Source organism: Mesoplodon mirus (assembly GCF_964341445.2).
Source record: "Mesoplodon mirus genome assembly, chromosome: 17".
NCBI lineage: Eukaryota > Metazoa > Chordata > Mammalia > Artiodactyla > Ziphiidae > Mesoplodon > Mesoplodon mirus.
In genome coordinates this window covers 4,343,143-4,365,988 of record NC_138993.1, presented here as the reverse complement: position 1 = coordinate 4,365,988, position 22,846 = coordinate 4,343,143, and the positions used below count along the sequence as shown (strand labels likewise).

Sequence of the window (22,846 nt, the reverse complement as noted above, 5' to 3'; positions counted from 1 at the left end):
TGATTTCAGAAGCTGAATCCAGCTGCTCTAAGGCTTCCCAGCCCCTCCGTGGGCCTGTTTCTCAAGCCCCTGGTGTTTACAAATAGAATGACTTTGTGTTATAAAATTCCTCATTTTAGGAACGGATTAGGACAACATTTCTGTGAATAAGAAGCTAGTTTAGGACATGCAAAATATTATTCGACTCGCAACACAGACCACCTTCCCCTCACCCACACAACAAACACACACACTTATTCTCCTTCATCCTTGGAACCTAACACGATGTCTGGCTGGCCTCAAGGAATGAATGAAGTTTTAAGGGCAGCCCTAGGAGACTCTAACATCACAGCCGCTGTCTGTCTTCAGTCTTCACCTTGCCGACTCTGCGGGGACAGGGCCCTCCTAAACCCACAGAGGGGTGCAGGCATGTCAGGACCATGGGCCAGGGTCATCTCGCCTGGTCAAGACTCCATCAGGGTGCCTGTCCTCCCGGAAACACCTGGTCCTGTTGTCCTGTTCGCTGGCTGTCCTTGTCACTTAAGCAAACCTGAGCCACAGCACTAGGGAAATCAGTCCTCTGTGGGCACTGGAGCCCAAGGTGCTCCACCCCCAAGAGCTGGGGTTGCTGTGAAGACCTTCATCCACCCACATCTATAGGTCTGTCTTCTCCATGTCACACGCACCATGGGCACTGCCCGCTCATGACTGTCCCCTCTCCCCAACCAGGACAATTAGAGCCACCTGGAGTGTCTCCATTTGGAAGTGTCTGGAATCCTTTCCTGCCTGCCCATCCGATTTCCCAGGCAGGGCTGAGCAGACTCCTTAGCAAATAGTTTAGCATAATACCAAACTCCTTCAGCATTCAAACCCGTCTTCTCCCAAGCCACAGCTCACCTGGCTGTGTGATTACCCTTTAGACTGCTGCTTTCTCCCATCCTTGGGGCTGGGAAACAAATCAAGTGCTTCCTGGTGGACTGAGAAGGTGGGTTCTGTGTAAGGATAAGAGCGTCATTTAGACGTAATCAAGGATGCAGAAGAGACTTCGGCTTGGACAAAGACCATTTCTAAACCTGTCACTGCGGTCTGAACATGGAGGACTCTTCCCACAAGGCTGCAATTGTGCAGCTCGCAAAGAAATAAATCAGTCTGGAAGTGCGTGTAAAAGGGCTTTCTGCCCAGACAGCATGCTTGTGATGTGCCACCAAGAAATAAATGTTACCTCTTTTTCCATGTAGAGCCGGACAGTTTCATAAACTCTTAGGGGCATGAAATAAACACAGAAGTTAAAACAGGAAAAAAAAATATATTCACGAGAACAAAAGCATGTGAACACATTTTTAATCATCTATTGGTGTAGTTTGATTTCCAATTGGTATATGATAAACCTTTGCTAACATTTCATTAATGAATACGTTCCTGCAGAAAAGAAGCGCCTCTGTAAATAATTAGTAAGTGGAAGACGCAGCAGCAGTGAAGGACCGCAGACCCCGCTTGCCCAGTGTGTATCAGGAAGAGTGCTTTCCATTGCAAACAGCCGAACACCAACTTAACATGGCTTCAAGAGAAAGGCTATTTGTTATGGAATTTGCGAGTCCAGCGAGGGGACCGCCTTCCAGGGTGGCAGATCCACCTCCAGGCCCCCGGCTTCCTGTGGCCTCTGCTCTGCCATCCTCGGGGTCAGCTTTGTCCCAAGACTGCTGCCCCCCCCTCTCCACTGACTTAATGGGACAATATGACATCACTGATTCACTGTGGAGGTAAAGACGGCAGCTCCAGAGGCAGCTGGGCCTCAGTGGAATCCTGGCTCTGCCGGAGCTGTGCATCCTGGGTAAAATGTGAACCTCCTAAGCACCAGCTTCCTCATCTGGAAAATGGGAATAATAATAGGGCCTGTGGCCTAGGATGGCTGTGAGCATTAAATGAGACGGTGAGATGGTGGCTGACATAAGCAAGGCACTTATAAATGTCAGCGCCCACGGTGTCTTAACGGAACGTATTCAATGCTCACAGAGCGTGGGGCATCGTGCTGGCCTACGGAGACAAGAGCCAGGGAGAACACAGGGGAGGAAGTAGGCTGTTAGGATACAGTGTGGCAGGTGCCCTACCCTTGATCCCCTCACCCCCAAGACAGGAGCAAGAGTGGGGACCTGCCGGCACCTGGTGAACAATGGACAGAGAAGCAGGGAAGCAGGCGGGGAGGCGACACTGGCCTCCAGGGCTGCTTTCAGGCTTTTGGGCTCCTTTTATGTTCAGCACAGACAAACCAAATACAGCCAGACCTCGGAGACAGCACGGGTTCTGCTCCAAACCACCAAGAAAGGGAAGATCACAGCAGAGCGAATCACATGAATGTGGGGCTTCTCAGTGCATGTGAGTTAATGTGCACACCATACTGTAGTCTATGAAGTGTGCAGTCAAATAGCATTATGTCTAAAAAATGGACATGCCTTAATTAAAAATAATTTACTGCTGAAAAATGCTTACCATCGTCTGAGCCTTCAGTGAGCCACAGTGGTAACATCAAAGATTCCTGATCACAGATCACCATAATCAGACGTAACAGTAATGAAAAAGTTTGAAATATTGTGAGAATTGCCAAAATGTGACCCAGAGACAGGAAGACAGGAGCAAATGCTGTTGGAAAAATGGCTCTGACAGACCTGACCAACACGAGGTCGCCACAAACCTTCAGTTTGTAAAAAACGTAGTATCTGCAAAACACATTAAAGCAAAGTGCAATAAAACAAGGTCCGCCTGTACTGGTATCGTGAAATTAGAAAAGCAAAACCCTCCTACACTGTTGTTGGGAATGTAAATGTAGCCAAATGTAAATGCAGCCACTATGGAGAACAGTATGGAGTTTCCTTAAAAAACCAAAAATAGAATTACCATATGATCCAGCAATCCCACTCCTGGGCATATACCCGGAAAAGATGAACACTCTACTTTGAAAACATACATGCACCCCAATGTTCACAGCAGCACTATTTACAATAGCCAAGAGGTGGAAGCAACCTAAATGTCCACTGACAGAGGAATGGATAAAGAAGATGTGGTATATATGTGTGTGTACACACACACACACACACACACACACACACAGTGGAATATTGTTCAGCCTAAAAAAAAGAGTGAAATATGCCATTTGCAGCAACATGGATGGAGCTAGAGATTATCATACTAAGCGAAGCAGGTCAGACCGAGAAAGACCAATATCATATGATATCACTTATTTGTGGACTCTAAAAAAATGATAAAACAAACTTATTTACAAAACAGAAACTGACTCACAGACATAGAACACAATCTTATGGTTACCAAAGGGGAAAGGGGTGCAGGAGAGGGATAAATTAGGAGTCTGGGATTAACATACACACACTACTCTATTATAAAATAGATAAACAACAAGAGCCTACTGTAGAGCACAGGGAACTCTGCTCAATATCTGTAATAACTTAAAATGGAAAAGAACTTGACAAAGAATATATATATACATATGCATAACTGAATTACTTTGCTGTATACCCAAAACTAACACAACATTGTAAATCAATTATACCTCAATTTAAAAAAAATAAGATAAAATTTTTTTAAAAAGCAAGAAAGTATTTTCTTGACTCAAAGGGACCAGAATACCCTTTTTTTTTTTATCCCAACACAAAGGAACACAACATTGTCTAGGATCAGAGACAAAAGCAACCACACCCTGCTCAAGCCCGGAGAACCTGTGTGGCGCAGAGCCGTGCAAGGTAACAGGCGCAGGGAAATTGTGTCCCTGGTTATTTATTCTGGACCATGTTAGGCAAGTACTTAACTGTGCTTGGAGATGTTCCATGCTTTTAGTAGATAACAAAAATCAAAATTTTTGATATTTAAGCAACTCCCCCCAGGAAGAGAAAAAGCAATGAAAATCTATTTAAAATAACCATAGAAATGAAGACATTTGACCTCTTAGAGTTTGTAGTTGCATCTACTGCTCCCTTCTCCCTGCTGCCCGATACCCCCCATCCTGAGTTCTGCTCAGTGCGGGGGGAAACGTCGACTAGAAACTGCAGCTGTAAACATCATCTTTGTAGAAGAACTAGTTAAACTGATGTTTAACCATCAAGTGCCGCCATGCCGGGTGCCACCCCTGGGTACCAGAGTCCTCGGGGAAGCACATCAGGCTGGGTACTGCTCCTGTGAAGCTCGCAGAGGGTGGGTGGTCCGTGCAGACAGGGGGTGCTGTGAGCTCAGGGGATTCCTGACCCAGACCCTCTGGGAGGCTCAGCTCGCCCATGCACACGGGTACTGGGACTCTGTCGAGACGCCAGCCGCAGCTTGGAATTCACCGAGCAGCCCTGGAGTCCTCCTGTTCGGACCTGTTACTCTCCACGCTCCCTGTTTCATGCAGGAAAACCCGAGCCCCAGAGCAGCAGACTGATTTGCCCCAGTGCTGCCACAGGAGACCAGCACAGGTCGGAACACAGTTCCACATTTCCTCCTCCAGAACTTGCCATGCCCTTGGGCAAGGAGCAGACGGCCCATTTTCAGTCTCACTCCGGACCACAGGTCATCATTCAGTATAAACTACTGTGAAAGAAATCAAGTTATAAAGCAAAGACCGCCGGGCATCTTTTCAAGTTGACTTGATAGTTACGGGATGAGAGAGGATGCTGTGAACACATTGGCCCCGGGCGCACTTGCCCTGAAGAATGGAAACACCAGAGCACCGAGGAAATGTCATTTGTTAAATTATAGTTTAAAAAATTCTTTCTTTAAGAACGCTCGGCTTAGCATACACGAAATCAATCGTATAAAATGAGTCACTGGTGTGGGAGAGGGTGACAGGGCTGGCAGAGCTCTGGTTAATGTCAGTTGTCTGGCTGGTAGGGGAAGAATTGTGCTGGAAAGGAAAGCAGGGGTGTTCTTTAGGGATAGGAATGTGTTGGAAGAAATGCCTTTTAAGCCAGGGCATGAAGAAGTTTCTGGCCCAAGCACTGAGCTCCCCCTACCACCTTGCATCAGCCTCCAAGGTGGGGAGCTCTCGAATTTTCCTCAGAACCAGCGGTGCCATCTGCCAGCAAGAACAGCAGCTGCTTTTCTAAGTAAAAAGAAGGAGGAGAAGAAGAAGAAGAAAGCAAACAAGCAAGCAAGCAAGAGAAAATCACTGAATTAAAGAAGGCAGTGAATATTTTCACTGTGTGGAAAGGATATTTCCAGCACATCTGGGCAAGAACTTAAACCCTCCAAGTGGTTAATCTAAGATTCTCATGCTTCCCAGGGATGTTTTATTGTGTTACTTCCAAGTTTCATCACTTTACTTCCAATTTGTATCCTTGGGGATGGAACAAAAATGATTTTCTGAATCATAGGAAATGATTCAAGCTGGGTACAATTTGATATTAACTGAGGATATTCAGGAGCCACAGATGAACTTCGCAGTTTTTCACAGATTCTAAAATGGGATTCAAAGTGGCAAACATTATTTTTTCCTTCTAATTCAATAAAGTGACAGAACGAGTTAAGTTATTAAAGATCTGACACCCCACCGGGATTCTGCAGTACTGGGGTAAACTGAATTACTCTTTCTAAATGATATAGCAGGGGGAAATGAAAGCATTATTGTGACCAGGCCCAAGAATAAATGAAGAAAACGTGTTTAGTTTTATGAAGAAACTCAGTCCTCAAAACTTCTGTTTTTGTAAAACAAACAAACAAAGAAAAAACAGTCAATTGGATTAAAGAGATCCTTTAATCCTAGATTTCTTCCTAGATCCTACGACTTGCTATTTAATTGCCTCGCAAGCATGTGTGGCTTAGGAAATACCTACACTTTGTGCAGTCAGGATGGTGGTGAGAAAGATGACATTTGCCTTTGAAAACTGTCGGTGTGCCGAAAGGCTCAGGGAAAATAAAGCTGAAAATATGAAAAGAAAAATGAGCATGCTCATCCAGTCCAAACCCGTGTTAAGGACATCATGCTTTAATTAGTAATACGGGTTCTGGTGGCATATTCAGAAAATTGGTGAACTGAGTTTTCTAATATTTTATTCTCTGAATTAATTTCCACCTTCCAGCAAGGGAAAATGCTTGGAAATATATTTAAGAGTGCTTATGGTATTACATACTTAGGAAGAAAATGATGGAGGAAATTACTGTTCATGCCTAAATATAAAGTGAGGTCTCTCAATATTATCACTCAAAATAGAAGGAATCATCTGATAAGCAATATCTTAGAAAGATTAATTGAGGTAGGTAGGCACTGGTCTAAAATAGGGTTGTCGGATTTAACAAAGAAAGATCTGTAGTTGGGCATTCTGTATGCCCAGTTAAATCTGAATTTCAGATACACAACATTTTTTTTTAGTATAAGTACGTTCCAAACAATATTTGGGGCGTTTTTACACTAAAATGTATTTATTGGTTATCTGAAATTCAAGTTTAAGTGGACACCCTATATTTTATCTTGCAAGCTGAGTCTAAAATGAACTTAAAACGCTAGTTTTGGACGATTATAGAGGTCATTTGATGCAATGGGTTTTTAAAAACAGAGACAAAAAAATTGAACAGGTTTAGTACTTAGTAATTATTCTTGGGGCTGTGACACTCGATTACAATTGTTTATATTGTTAACAAGGCTTATAAAAATCACTTACAAAAGCCACAAAGTAAGTGTTTTACATGTGGTGATCACTAAGTGAAAACAAACAAAAAAAAAGACAAGCACAGAAAGGCAAACCATTTCCTTGTGGCCTGGGTAAAATTTCCAGAGACAGCAACATATATTAAGAGTCAAAAAGGGCTGTGCTTCATACAACTTTGATGATATAAAATGATCTTTTAGGAAACTCAAAAAGAGATAATAGCAATGACAAAATTACTAAAGTCAAAGACACATATAAGAGATTGAATAAAATTATTTCATGTTAAGTGAGAGCAGGAAAAAGCAATATTCTAAAATCATGTTGGTTTATCTAATGTGTAATTTTATATACTTATAACTGAAAGTAGATATTTAAGCATTCCATCTCCATCTCTTAAAGGATATCTATATCAATGTCTAAATCGCTATCATCCATCTGTATATCATCTATCTATCCATCTAAGCTTTTCCTTTTTTAATCTTCTCATTGGGAAACTAGAGGATCACATTATATACCAGATTGCCTTATGTTTGGTCATGTATGACGTAGAGTACACAGATTTTAGGAAAATGTACGGACTGTCTTATCAAGCTCAAACTCACTTATATCACGATGCTAATAAATCTTGTGAATCTGCCTAACGTTTTACCCACCTAACAAACTGTTTCCAGGTGTGACCCCTGCTTCCAGCCAAGATGGAGTAATGGGACCAGGTTTACCCTTCCCCCTTAAACAACTCAAAAATTGGACAAAATATATTTCAAAACTGGTTTTCAGACACCAGGCAATGGACAGCACAAGTACTGTTTCCCCAGAAACAAAGTGAGTTTTACTGTTGCATGAGCTTACTGCTTGAAAGCAGTTCCCAGTACAGGAAAGAAGAATCTGAATAAAGTCCAGTGTGCTTGGTGTTTTGAGCAGATGGAAGTTGCACTGCATGGAAGCTAAGGTGGCTGGAATTTAAGGGCAATGTTTTGGAGAGTGAGAGCTACGCGGAGAGTGAGCTTTGGAGATCTGCAAAAGGGTCCCCTCAGGTCTAAGTGATGCATGAGAGGCCTCTACCAGAGGTTGAGAACCATTTCCTGGAGTTCACACAGGGCTGAGAATAGTCTGGGTTCCTACCAGTCAGAGTGGTAGCTGGGGCTTCTGGCAGAATTCTCAGAAGGACATTTCTTTTTTTTTTTTTTTTTGCCGTACGCGGGCCTCTCACTGTTGTGGCCTCTCCCGTTGCGGAGCACAGGCTCCGGACGCGCAGGCTCAGCGGCCATGGCTCACGGGCCCAGCCGCTCCGCGGCATGTGGGATCTTCCCGGACCGGGGCACGAACCCGTGTCCCCTGCATCGGCAGGCGGACTCTCAACCACTGCGCCACCAGGGAAGCCCAGAAGGACATTTCTTTAGTAGTGGGGACTAATTAGCCCTAGACTTAAAGGCAGTTCTAGACTTGATATATAAGCTTAGAAACAAGTATCCAAAGGATCCAGTTAATTTAACAGTGTGCCCAAACAAAATTCAACACTAAACAAATATAACGAGGTCTAGCAACCAACAAAGCAAAATTCAAAATATCCAGCATCCAATTAAAAAAATTACTAGGTTGAGAAACTAAGAAGATAATCCCATAACAAGGCATCAAAAAGAATAAAATACCTAGGGATAAAGTTAACCAAGGAAGTGAAAGATCTGTACACTGAAAACTATATGATTTGATGAAGGATAGTGAGATACAAATAAATGGAAAGATACTTTGCTCATTTTTTTGAAAGAATTAATACTGTTAAAATGTCCATACTACTTAAGTAATCTACAGATTCAATGCAATCCCTATCAAAATACCAAAGGCATTTTTCACAGAAACAGAAAAAATAACCCTAAAGTTTGTATGGAACCATGGAAGACCCAATTGCCAAAGCAATCTTGAGATAGAAGAGCAAAGCTAAAGATATCACACATCCTGATTTCAAAATATATTACAAAGCTATAGCAATCACAACGATATGGTACGGGCATGAAAAAAGACATATAGATCGATGGAACAGAACAGAGAACCCAGAAAGAAACCCGTGCATATACGGTCAACTAATCTACCACATGGGAGCCGACAGTACAGAATGAATGGGGACAGGACAGTCTCGCCAATAAACGGTGTCCGGAAAACCGGACAGCCACAAGCAGAAGAATGAAACTGGACCCCAATCGTATACCATGCACAAAAACCAACTCAAAATGGAGTGAAGACTTAAATTTAAGACCTGAAATCATAAAACCCCTAGGAGAAAACAGAGAGGGTAAGTTCCTTGACATTGGTCGTGGCAGTGATGATTTGGATTTGACACTAACCAAAAGAAAAGGCAACAAAAGCAAAATAAAAGTGGAAGTATCAGGTTGGCCAAAAAGTTCATTTGGGTTTCTCCGTAAGATTCTGGCCAACCCAATACACCACGCTAAGAAGCTTCTGCACAGTAAAGAAAGCCATTAATAAAATGTAAAAGCAACCTACAGAATAGGAGAAAATATCTGCAAATCGTATCTCTGGAAAGGGTTTTATATTCAAAGTATTTAAAGAACTCACACAACTCAACAGCAAAAACCCAAAGAATCCAACTTTAAAGTGGAGAGAAGAACCGAGACATTTTTCTAAAGATGGCATACAAATGGCCAAGAGGTATATTAAACGGTGCTCAACATCACTACTCATCTGGAAAATGCAAACCAGAGCCACAGTGAGACATCACCTCACACCTGTTGGAATGGTTATTATCAAAAAGACAAGAGATAACAAGTGTTGGTGAGGATGTGGAGAAAGGGAGCCCCTGTGCACCTGCTGGTGGGAGTGTAGTGGGTTGGCCAAAAAGTTGGTTTGGGTTTTTCTGTTACATTATCTGATGGAAAAACCCGAACTTTCTGGCCAGCCCAATAATTGGTACGGCCACTATGGAAAACAGTATGGAGGTTCCTCAAAAAATTAAAAATACAACTACTGTATGTTCCAGAAATCTCACTTCTGGGTATCTATTTAAAGGAAATGAAATCAGTATCTCAAAGAGATATTTGCATCCTCATGTTTATTGCAGCATTGTTCACAAGAGCCAAGGTATGGAAAGAACCTAAGTGTCCATCAATGAATGAATGGACAAAGAAGATGAGTGTGTGTATATATATGTAAAAATATACATACACACACATCTTCTCTGTATACACACACACACATTGTTCCCATACTGTTCAAGGGCCCCAACTTCTTCATAATCCAGTCCAACGATCCATCTGTAGCTCATTCAAACTACCACAGGGAAAATCTCAGTAAACTGACACTACCGCGAAGCACAGCCTAGCACGACCTACTTGACCAACAACGGCTTCCTCACGGCTGACATCTTTTGAACACACCTTTTTAGCCTGGATTCCATGCTACCCCAGTGCAGAAGCCAAGACAAAGCATTGTGCGCAGTTGATTTACGTGTGAATGTGATCTCAGGAAGCAGTAGTGTGAGGTGAGGGAGGGAACAAGAAAGGAAAACCAATTCAAGAATGCATTATTCGGTTGGCTGCCACCGTGGGTGACTGGTGCTCAGTTCTGTCAAGACCTTCTAAAGTGCCTTACAAAATGCCTCTCCAAATTGTTCTGCTTTGGGAAATCAAAGGTGGAAGCATCTACATACTGATGCTTTTTTTAAAAAAATTTTTAACTCTATTTTATTTTTCAATTTAATTTTATAAATTAATTTATTTATTTTTGGCTGTGTTGGGTCTTCGTTGCTGCACGCGGCCTTTCTCTAGCTGCGGCGAGCGGGGGGCTACTCTTCGTTGCGTTGCGCGGGCTTCTCATTGCGGTGGCTTCTCTTGTTGGGGAGCACAGGCTCTAGGCACGTGGGCTTCAGTAGTTGTGGCACATGGGCTCAGTAGTTGTGCCTCACGGGCTCTAGAGTGCAGGCTCAGTAGTTATGGCGCATGGCCTTAGTTGCTCCGCGGCATGTGGGATCTTCCTGGACGAGGGCTCGAACCTGTGTCCCCTGCATTGGCAGGCGGATTCTTAACCACTGCACCACCAGGGAAGTCTGCCGTTGATTCTTTTAATCCACTGGGCAAGGGTAACCTCCTGGGCATCAGTTGCCCCTCGTATCCTGAGTTCAGAGTGGGTCCTACGAGCATTCTGCACGGATGAGGCATCAGAGAAGCTCCACTGTCGTGGGCCCCGGTAAAGCACCTGCCCGAACATGGCTGCAGCCCATGTGGACACAGTCACCCTAACAGCAGCTGGAGGATGAAGGGGCCCGGAGGACTCTGACATGCACAGGAGTCCTGCGTAACTTGGCACAGTGAAAGTCTCTGACGACATCAGAGAAAAATTTTAGTTGTCTGTTTTTGCCTATGTAAAGCATATTTTCTGCCAGTGCAGAAATTCAACTGGAAAAGCAATTACCGCATATTAATCAAGCTGATTTTAGGGCCTACTGAACAAGCGTCAGATTTTAAAATCCCTTATATTGTTGAGTATGCTTTCAACAGACATTATCAGTAACTAGTAAAATACAAATTCTTTTTGTACTTTGTAATTTAAATGGGAAAGCACACCAAGAAATGACTTCATTTGAAAATAAAACAGCCCTCGCTGGCAGCCCACAAGCTTATTTATTTCATCTCTGGCTACTGCTGCCCAGGACATGTTCTGTGCTCTGGACAGATGCACACTTCACCCTGTATGACATGGCTTATTCCTTCCTCTGAGTCCTGGAAGCTGAGGTAAAGCAAATCTGACTTGGTCACATAGCTGAGTAAGTTTGAGCAGGGAACGGTCTCTCAGAACGTCATTATTCTCATTTGCAGAATGGGGGGAAATAATACTTAACTCACCAAGCTTTCATGAGGAGTAATTCTACGTGTAAAATGCTTCACGCAGTGCCTGTCACATGGTAGGCATTCGCTGTTACTTTAGGGTCCAGCTGAGCTAATAAAGCTAATTATGCAACTTTGAAGCGTGATGCATAGTTTGCTTTACACAATGCCTTTTGGCATTTCTGTGACAGTGAAAACAACACTGTTACTATTACAATTCTTATTATTGACAGGGGCTTGGAAAAGGTGAATGACTTGACCAAGGCTGACATTAAGTAAGTGGCAGGGCCAAGACCCAGGTCTTCTGACCCCGAGCCCCGTGTTCTTCGGATGCTCCACACCAATCCTCCCCATCCCAAAACCCTTCCCATGGTGCCGCTTCCTCTCAAGACAGGAGAGTCATGGTTCCCAGCCTTTTGTTTAGTGCTTGATCCCGTAATGGCGTCCACTATATTGTGTTTCCTGTGTGTATCCTGACTCCTCGATTAAATGTAAATGTAGTTCCTTGAGGGTTTGAGGATAGCGATTGAGGTTTGTTTCAGTTCTGTTTGGCTACAAGTCCTAACGGACTATCAAACACATACCAAATGCTCAGTAAATATCTAGTGAATTCAACTCTCTTGCTCGCTCAAAGAACATTCAGGTTATGAGCAAATTCATAAGTGAGATGAAGATTGTATTAATTGTTTAGTAACACTTTAGAAAAGCAGGAGCCCCAAACCCCTGCAGAATTAAAAAACAAAATCTTAATGAAGACTACTGAATTCAGAGGGACCTTTGACTATTCCAGCCTTGGGATTATCAATGCACTAGCTTTCCGTTTCGCTCATTTAAACACTCTTAAGCTGGTTCATGAGAGGCTAGGAAACGTTTGGTCATGAAATGACTCCAAGTTTAACTTACCTGCTAGAACTCGGTCATACTATAAGTCTTAAGAAAAAAGTCATATTTCCATTTGGAGAAAACACTAATAATAGCTAACATTTATGTGCGCTTAAAAGCTAGGCATGTGCTAAACAGCTTTACAAATACTAGATTTTAAATCAAGTTTAAAGCGCAATTTACATACAAATCACCAATTTAAAGTGTACAGTTTGATGAGTTTTGAAAAACGTATATATGTGCACGTGTAACCACCACTACAATCAAGATTCTACCAAACTTTCATTTTTATTGCTGAATAATTTATTTCACTGCATGGATATCTCACAATTTATCTATTCATCTGTTAATAGACATCCATTTGCAGGCTATAATATAAAGGTATTTTGAACATGCACGTACAGACTATTGTGTGGACATGCATTCATTTCCACTGGGTAAATACCCTGGAGTGTGATTGCAGGGTCATATGGTAAGTATACATTTAACTTTATAAGGAACCATCAAATTGTTTCCCAAAATGGCTGTTTTTTATATTCCCACCAGTAATGTATGAGCATTCCAGTTGCCAACACTAGATTTTGTTGGCTTTTTTTTTTTCTTCTATTTGTTTTTTATTAAGGCTGAATTTAAAACCACTAAGACTCACCTACACCGTTCTGAGGATTTCTGCATTCACTTGCGCAGCTGAAGTCAAGATAACAGAGTGGCTGCATCACTCAGAGAAATTCCCACACGTCCTTTTGCAGCCAATCCCTATCTCACTCTTGCCCCGCCGGCAGCCACTGTTCTGTTTTCCGACCTCATGGTTTTGCCTTTTCCAGAATGTCATATAGGTGGAATCAGGTGTATCAAATCAACACACTGTACACTTTAAACTTACATAGTGTTGTATGTCAATAATATTTCCATTTTAAAAACAAAAACAAAAACCTGCCTTTGTGGAGTTTACCTCCTGGGGCGGGGCGAGGAAAAACAAGAAGCAAGTGTATGTTAGTGATGGTCAGTGCCGTGTAGGAAAATAAAGCCGGGCCAAGGGGGCAGGATGCTGGCTGGTGTGGGGAGATGGGGACAGGCTGCAGTCTTATACACAGTGCAAGGGGGAGCCTCTAATAAGATAAGATCTGAGCGGACCTGAAAGAGGTGAGGGAGGAAGCCGAGAAGCTGGGGAGAGACAGACGCGGATGGAATAGGACGTGCAGAAGTCTCGAGACCACAAGCGCGTGGCAGGTTCCAGGAACAGGGAGGACAGCCCTGGAGCTGGAGCAAGCAGGTGACGGGGTGGGAAAGACACGGCAGGACACGCAGGGCCTTGCTGGGCACAGCAAGGGGTCTGGCTGCCACGGATGGGGGTAAGAGGAGGAACAGCAGGAGGACCGCCCAGGCTGCTGTGACGCAGAAGACAGGTGCAGGGAAGGGGGAGGAGACAGCAGCTGGGAGCCACTGAAGGAAAAGGCGGGTGTGGGGTGGAGGGGGTTGTGGGCGTGCGCGTGTACGGAGCCAAGGTCTCCCCGTGGCTCGGACAACTGGGAAGGCGGGTAAGTCTGTAGGACAGCAGGCTGGACGGTCGAGGAAGGAGTCAAGTTTGGATACGTTCAGTCTAGAGAGAATCTGAGTCATGGGTCAGATGTGCCAGGCAGGTCTGGGCTGGGAATCTGGAACTCGGCAGCCAGGGAGCAAGTGTGAAGAGGAGAGGACTGGGATGGAAGAGGGAAGGGACACAAAGCAGTCAGGTGTGGACGAGAGGTGCTTCGTGGAGCAGCAGAGCCAGGGAGCAGGCTAGAGAACCACGGCAGGCGTGGGGGTCTGTCGTCTGTCACAGACGCAGTTAAATACATGAGTCTGCAGCTCAGGGAGGAAAAGAGGCTGGACTTGTGAATTTGATGGTCACCAGCAAGACTGGGCAGGGCTGCTCAGCAAATGGGGGTTGATAAAGGAATAAAGAAATCTGAGGACCGTGCCCGAGAAATTTCCAACACTTCAAGTGGAATTTGTTATTGTGGGTTTTGCTTTTTGAAATTCATGCAGGAGAAGATGGCTGTCAACAGAGCAGCCCTCTCTCCAAGCCACTTAACTGCTACTGTTTGCTCAAGCTTTAGACCAGCCTGGGAGCGTTCCTCGTGCGTGTCCCTCGACTACTGCATCAGAACCAACTGGGGACCTTGCTGAAATCGAGGATTCCATGTTCCACCCCAACCCTACCGAAACAACCTCGGGGGCCAAACCCCGAGAAGACAGAAAACTCCAGATGATTCTCATACACACTAAGTTTAAAAGCACTTCATTAAAGGCAGGGAGAAAAAAGCGGAAGACAATCAGAGCGGAAGGGAAATCCAGGTAAGACTGAGGGCGGTGACGCAGCGGGGGAACTCTGTAGCCAGATCTGGGCATCGTGCGCGTGAACTGGGGCGGGAGGACTCAACACGGAAACACGGGTTCAGCTCCTAAAGATCACCGTTACCGTTAGGGTCAGGCCATGCGCTATCGGAATTCCTCAGTTCTTAACATGTTTTAGAATAGTTTTATATGAATGAGTTGAATTTTTAAGAAAAGGAGTATGGTAGTTTCTTAATCTTCTGTATTTTGTGTCAAAGGAGGGAGTAAAAATAATTATTTGGGATAAAAGAGTCAAAGTGGGCTCAGCACATCACAGAATTCGGCATTATTCTAGAAATGGAAGGCTCATTATGATTTCTTTCCATTAGAAAGGTGTCTATTTCACATCTTGTATTATAGCACTAAGTGGAACAGAGAAAAGAATCCGTATCTAAACCATAAGTCATTACTTCATTATGGAGGCAGAAGATATAGATATTATTAATGAAAACAACTGAAGAGATTTATTTGGAGGCCACCTGTTAAGGCACATTTTAAAATAAAACACCTTTGTGTATATAAAAATACAATTGACTCCACATTTTGATTTATGAAAAATAAATTTATTACATAACACCTGTTTTTAACAATGTTCAATTTCTTTAAATTCAGAATACTTGTGTCATTCATGTAAAATAGTTTGATACAGTACATTGTATGTTATAGGTTTTCTTTTTCCTCAAAAATTCTAAGGCTCTCCTACTCCTTCTCCTTTGCTGAAGTAAGGGCACCCTAAACAACGTGCGAACAAGTTTTAAAAAAGAAAATGCACTGAACAAAATTTTAGTAGCACGACACCAACCAGCTTTAAAATCAGGACAAAATATCTGAATCGGATGCCGCACCTTTTTAAGGAAGTTATCATTCATGCTTTTTTCATCTTTAAAGCATGCTCACAAATCAGCAACACCAACAGGAAAAATAAAACACTGTCTATGACAATCATTTTAGTTTGTTTGCTGAACCAAACAGGTTTATATCAATGACAACATATTTATTTACTATCAATAGCAGCTTTAATACCAGTCAAGTCATAGATTAAAAGTAAAAACAAACTCATAAGTTGGAAATCAATCTTTGGGAGTTTTGAAACCTTCCTGGAAAAACTATGTGGCTTCTTGTACTTTCAAAAAATTCCAAGCAATATTCTTGGTCAAAAAACACTGATTAATGTAGAAAACGAATCAACCCACTGTTAAGACACTAAAATGAACGGTGTACCGAAATAATCTCATTTTGAGTCTTGGTTACTCTGTTAACATATACTGCATGTTGCAAGTACCAGTTAAACTTTTGTGTGTGTGTACTACTGGTCAGATAATGTTGTTACACTGGAAGAATTCACCACATACAACGACAAATGCTCGCCCCTAGCACATTTCACAGCTTCAACTGCTACAGACTGTCACTGAAAACAATGCATTGGTCGGTCTGAACCACGTCAAGTAAACCATGGAAGTAGCAAACCCACAACACAAAGTGCGCTAGCACTTTCTTCTCAAGTCTAACTCCAAAACGGTGCGACTTGGAAGCCACTACCCCAATCTGCGCAAAGTGGTGGAACTCGGCTACCGGACATTTGACTACGTGGCTGCACAGTACATTCTCACGGCCCATTCCAGGTTCCCGCCGAGAGCCGCAGGCAGCCCTGCAGCACAGCGACAGTGCATGGACAGTATCCGACGCAGCTCAGTACCGGTGTGTCTGATGAGAGTACTGTGGAGGCTGCTGGGAGGTAGTTGAGTATCCCATGCTGCTCTGTGGCTGTGATGTGCTTGGTCCAGGGTTGGGATAGGCAGCATGTGGATTGGAACGCTGGAAAAGGAGAGGGAGGGCAGATGTGACTCGGGTGTTCTACGCGCTGGCGGTATCCTGAGCCAGTAAGGCTTATGTGTGTTTGAAATGTCTTCTATTTTACGGCAGTAAGAATTTTAAAAGTCTTGTGCTATGTAGTGGCTTTAGAATTAAAATGACAAAACCCCCAAATCTTTCAATATCAGCTTTTCTTTATGAAGGTCAGAAGTATTGCTGGTAAAATAACACTAAGCTGAGTCTTACTACTGTGCTGTGCAGTTCATTTTTTTTTTCTATAACAGGAACTCCCTTTTATGCTGTTTTATATCTACCTGATAAATAATAACTAACTTGCCTGGGATGGTTACTCTGGAACTTAATGATGTGTACATTAAGAAATTCAAAGCTAACCTGCATGCTTGTTTCTTCAGTAGAAAACTCTCAACACACACGCATGACTAAAGAACAAAAATGAACATGACAAAAAAGGGTACCGCAGAATCATTTCTTCAGCATTAGATATTTTTATGCCCTTTACATTAATGAATCTTACTTTCTGCTACAAGTGACATACAAAAGTAAAGTTACAATTATTAAAATGTAGGAAGAGTGGTATTCTCAATTCTAAAAACAGCGCAAGGGGCCGAGTTCAGAGTCCTCTAGTTTTTTTTTTTTTTTTTTATGCAGTACGCGGGCCTCTCACTGCTGTGGCCTCTCCCATTGCGGAGCACAGGCTCCAGACGCACAGGCTCAGCGGCCATGGCTCATGGGCCCAGCTGCTCTGCGGCATGTGGGATCCTCCCGGACCGGGGCACGAATCCGCGTCCCCTGCATCGGCAGGCGGACTCTCAACCACTGCGCCACCAGGGAAGCCCCAGTCCTCTAGTTTTGATTGATCTCTTATATTCCTATTCCCACTCCTGCACCTCTCTCTCATACTGTTAGTTCCCCAAGACAAACACTACGAAAGATTAACCATCATTTAATACTTTCTTCTTTCAAAGCATGTTTAATAAATCATGTAATTTGAAATTCTGCCAACCCTAGCAAAAATAACATTTTAAAAAGAGTGGACATGTGAAATTATAGTCAGAAATGCTATTTTTGAAACCACCCACAAAAACCACCACAATAATAACTTCAACAAACAGAAGCACAGCAACATGCTCCACCCTGCTTCATTTTCATGCTCAGGACGCACCACCTGAGTGTGCAAACAATCCTTGTGCCGAGAGGTGCGTTCTTTCCCTCCAGGTGGGGAGGAAAAGGTACTGGAGCAAAGGTCAACCCGCAAGACGCCTGTTTGTGAGCTCACTGGAGGACACTTACTACTCAGGCAGACAATGATTACCAGGGTTTGGTGGGCTGGACCTCCCGCTAACCACAGCAAAGAGTTCATATCTAGTTCTTGAGGTGTAGTCGCCGCAGGCTCTGGGAGCCGTACTAGTTTACTAAGACCTCTTTCTCTCTTTTAGTAGGGAAATAACTCTAATTGGTCAAGTTTTCAGTATGCTTCCACACTGAAATCCAGATCAGTCGAGAACAGGATTAGAACCAGCAGGGAGGTGGTACACGATGTTCAAAATGGGTCTGTCGGAAAAGGACCTGACCCTGTCACTTGAGAGGATCCACAAGTGGCATCGGAGCCACCCCCGGCAGATCTGAGTCTGCGTCCTGAGTCTACCTCCAGCTTGTGGGCTGAACGTGGGAAAGGGGTTTAACCTCTAGAGCCTCAGTTTTCTGAAACGACAATAATGCTGACCTCACAGAGTTGTAACGCTTGGAGGAAATGATGTCTGTTTCATGCTTAGGAGAAGAGCTGGTACATGGTAAGTACTCGGCAAGCTCTTCCCATGACGACAGTCACCAGCAGCACCGCCACCAGAACTCAGGAAGTGTGTCCTGTGCACTGTGACCGCTACTACGAATTCTAATGACGACGGCGGTAATAGGAATGAAGGTGAGTGGTGTCATGTATTAAGTGCCCGTGATCCTGACCACAGCCTCACGCTGACCACTATCCACATCCATCTGACAAATGAGGAAACCGAGAACATCTGAACCAACATCTGAACCACCACTTGCCCAGAAGTCAGTGGCGGGGCTGGGATTTGGAGGCCTGAGTCCTTCATCACTGTGGTTTCAGAAACGACAGACATCGCTTCCCGAGTGCCCACCGTACGCTGGGTGCTGAAGTTCACCACAGCTGTTCCCACGGCAACGGCAGGTTAGGCTTCGCCCGTCTCATGTTACAGATGAGAAACTAAAGCCTTGTCCAAGGTCACAGAGTGAATGAAGGGCATAATTTAAGTCTGATCATGTCAAGTCTGGCTAAGCCCCCTCTACTGTACCAAGTGCTTTCAATGCCAATAACTCTTCATGTCAACGTGTTTCCCAGGCACGTAAAGGTTGGTATTTTCTTAACGACGTCGCATTTTCCAGTGGTCACAAGCCCACATGCAATACTGACAAGGCAGGTCAATGCGAAACAGAAGAGAGGTACCTGATAGTCTGAGGTCATGATCAGTCCACCTGAGGTAGTGGTAGGAGGGACGACTCTCACTTTCTTCAGTGGGGGTCCCTGGGTGTGACTGCTGTCTTGATTCCCTGGGTGGCCGGTCCCATTCGTGTGGTTATTGCCCTGCTGCTGCTGCTGGTTCTTCTCAAGTGGTTAAACACAAAAACAAAGTTCAGCTCAGGAGGAGAACAAAACATGTCCAAGCCAGGAAATGGCAGAGTGGCACCGAATTAAACAAGAAGTGGCCAAGCGCACTTTAATACTTACTTTGTCTCCTTTGTCATCAGGTTCCTCTTCTGTTAAAAATTCTCGCTTGGGGTAAGGGATTTGACAACCGGCAAAAACGCTGATCATAAGAAAAAAGAAAAGTGATTTCGGGTATACTCATCAATATTTCAAATGCTGCATTTAAGTGGTTTTTGTTTTCATCTTTTAAGATGGACTCTCTGCCTGCTTATTTGTGATATAAGCACCTTTCATGCCGCTGTGACACAATGAATCTCTTCTTCTAAGCAGTGACGTCACAGCAGGCCAGGGGAGAGCTTTTCATTGTATAAAAATAATCAATAATCATCTGATAGGACTCAGCTTTCTTCTTTGATCCCAGGCTCCTTTTTTATCACCACAATCAAAAGATAGATTCCAGCTGGAATGTCATTATTTTACTCTCCAAACTGCATTTAAAATGAGAGTATGGAAACAAATATATCTGGGAATGGAGTTTGCAACTGGAACACAATACTGTAACTGCAAGCAGTGAGCCAGCTCAGGGAGTCTGAGGGAGCGACAGCTGTAAAACCCCTGACGACACTTCAGTCATCAGAGCTCATTTTTCACTTCTCGTAAGGATTTCCTTGGGTCCCCATGTAAGAGCTATGGCACCTTGGAGCTGACAACTAAAAGCAACAGCACGCACCAGAAAAGTCCATCGTGCTAGTGAGTTGATAAAGTGATCACTTACTCTGATGTAGGAAGTGGGTCTTCTAGGAAATAGGGGTCCTGCATAGCCTGCTCTGAGGTAATTCGCTTTATTGGGTCCATGGTAAGCAACTTCTGAAGCTGAAACCACAAATCATAAACACATCACTGCATTACTTCTCTTAGTTTTACACCCTTTGGCACAATTTTGGGAGGCATATGTTTTTTGATGAATAACACCAGAATTTGGAGGGTATTTATTCCCCCAAACTAACAAAAGCAAATCTCCCAATTGTTCCATTTAATGTAATAATTCACATTTTAGTCATTCTAAGACTTATTATCTCACTTGGTTCTCCTACAAGAAGTAACTAAACTTATGTCTTCTTACTCTAAACCAGTGACCTTTTCCCTAAATTGCTATATCCAATTTAAAACGGGACTAAAATTCTTGTATTTTCTGTTAAGGGGAAAACTTATTTTTATTTATTTTTTTTTTGCGGTACATGGGCCTCTCACTGCTGTGGCCTCCCCCGTTGCGGAGCACAGGCTCCAGATGCGCAGGCTCAGCAGCCATGGCTCACGGGCCCAGCCGCTCCGCGGCACGTGGGATCCTCCCAGACCGGGGCACGAACCCGCGTCCCCTACATCGGCAGGCGGACCCCCAACCACCGCGCCACCAGGGAAGCCCCGGGAAAACTTATTATAACACAAATAATACACCAGCCACATGTGGCTATTTAGATTTAAATCTATATGAATTATAACCAAATTAAACCAAATTAAAAATTAATTAATTAATAACCAATTAAGCAATCAGTTTCTCAGTCATGCCAGCAAGCACATGTGGCTGGAGCTGCCCTACCAGACAGCGTGGCCGTCCGAGTCCTCCTGACAGCGCTGTGCTGGTCTGAATAAATGTGGTGGCTGGCACAGAGCTCGTGAAATGCAGAGGTGTGGCTATGAATTTATTAGTTGAGAGATTCTGAACAAGTTACTTAACCACTTTGTAACCCCATTTCTCAAATGGAGATTAAAAACGGTACCTTTTATCGTAAGTTTATTTTCAGAATTAAATGAGTTAATATGTGGAAAGCAATTATAACAGTGCCGGGCACAAAGAAAGCACTATATAAGTGTTAGCCATTATTATTATTATTATTACATAAAGCAATGTCACACTAATGTGAAAACTCAGTATCTTTCGGCTGAAATATAATTTACTGAAGGCTCTATGAACTAGAGTATTTGATGCTAATATGTGATTTAAGAGATGATCTAAACAGCAGTCTCTTAGCTTATGATCTCTGATTTGATGCAGTGTGTTCCAGGCTTTAGAGTACACCAGAGTCATCCCTGGAGCACCTCCTAACAACTCCCAGATGTCTCTGGTGCCGCTAACCTATGACCATACTCTGAAAACCAAGCAACTAGCAGACATGTGGAGACAGTGGGAGATGACACAATCAGAGAACAAACGGACAGAAAATATTTTTAAATGCAGATGAAATGCTGGGATGCTGAGACTTTAATTTTAATGAGCTGATATTTCAGTGGAAGCACAATTTATTTTGAGATTGAAAGGAAAAGCATGCATTTGCTACTTAAAATACTCAACAGTTTTAATGGAATTGTATTAGAGCTTTCAGATGGAACCACCCAAGATAGGTCATCCTAGTAAAAACAAGCAAGTAAGCTGTAAAGGAAGCCTATCTCTCTACAGTTTTGGTGGTGGTGGTAGCGACAGTCTCCTCAGACTAGACTGAGTAGCAGTGAATTGGGGGGACGTAAGATAATTCCCCTAAATTGTGACTTTTGTTCTACCACTATTATCATTATTTTGTTAGAATAAATAAGGCCATAACTTTCAAGGATCTAACTTACCTTCCAATTTGGGTACTATTTTAAGTAGTATGAGAAGCATTATAAGAAGCCATGATTTGGATAATAATACACTGTATGGTAATATGCTCAGTTAAGCACTGCTTTTTAAATTGCTGATTACATATGAAATGTATGATACACAACATGATAAAAAATTACTGAAGAAGATGCAGAAGCAGAAGAAGAGAAGGAGAAGAAAAAGCAGAAATACAAGAAATATTTGCCAAGGGGCCTGGTACTGTAATAAAGGAAAGCTTAATCCTTTCAAAGTAAAAAAATTCCCATTTAATGAACTCATTTAAAAATACTGGGAATAAAGGATTAAAAGAATTTAAAGCCAAGCAAAATATAACCCGCTTCCCCAAATTCCCCCTTTATACTACTTTTTTTGAAAACCATAAAACTGAAAAACATTTTTAATTGTTATGATGTAAAAATGGAAAGTTTATTGTAAACAAGTTTAAACTGACAATAGTTGAATATAATGTCACAAATTACCTTGACAGTGCAGATTCATTTAGATTTTAGGTCAAATCATTTTTCCATTATATACTATCTATATACTACATTTCTCATATTCTTCCAGAAAAAGCACATAAAGGTCCCTGAAGGACCTTTAACAGCCAAGTCTCTAAGAGGTAAACTTATAAAGAGGTAAAATCTGTAAAACTTATTTCTGAACAGTGGGATTGTTTTCATCTTGATTCTTCTTTGAAATTTTAAAATAACTGATGAAAACCAATAAATGGAATTTTTTTTTTTTTTTTTTGCAGTACGTGGGCCTCTCACTGTTGTGGCCTCTCTCGTTGCGGAGCACAGGCTCCGGACGCGCAGGCTCAGCAGCCATGGCTCACGGGCCCAGCCGCTCCGTGGCATGTGGGATCTTCCCGGACCAGGGCACGAACCCGTGTCCCCTGCATCGGCAGGCAGACTCTCAACCACTGCACCACCAGGGAAGCCCAATAAATGGAATTTTTAAAATGACTTGACAGACTTGGTACACTGACTCTCTTTAGAAAATCTAATGTAAT

General features: G+C 43.1%; 1 protein-coding gene across 3 annotated transcripts in view; it reads right to left on the bottom strand.

Moving 5' to 3' along the window:
- Positions 1-15,242: 15,242 nt before the first annotated feature.
- The window catches only part of CDK8 (cyclin dependent kinase 8), a 99,730-nt gene continuing 92,126 nt past the window's right edge, over positions 15,243-22,846 (bottom strand). For 2 of the 3 annotated variants that reach the window (XM_082601945.1, XM_082601947.1), the window contains exons 10-13: positions 19,975-20,072; positions 19,281-19,359; positions 18,999-19,157; positions 15,243-16,516 (exon numbers count right to left, since the gene is read on the bottom strand). In XM_082601945.1, coding sequence (XP_082458071.1) covers positions 16,391-16,516; positions 18,999-19,157; positions 19,281-19,359; positions 19,975-20,072 — 462 coding nt within the window. In that variant the 3' untranslated portion in view covers positions 15,243-16,390. The remainder of the gene's footprint in view (positions 16,517-18,998; positions 19,158-19,280; positions 19,360-19,974; positions 20,073-22,846) is intronic. The other variant, XM_082601946.1, reaches the window with a different exon arrangement.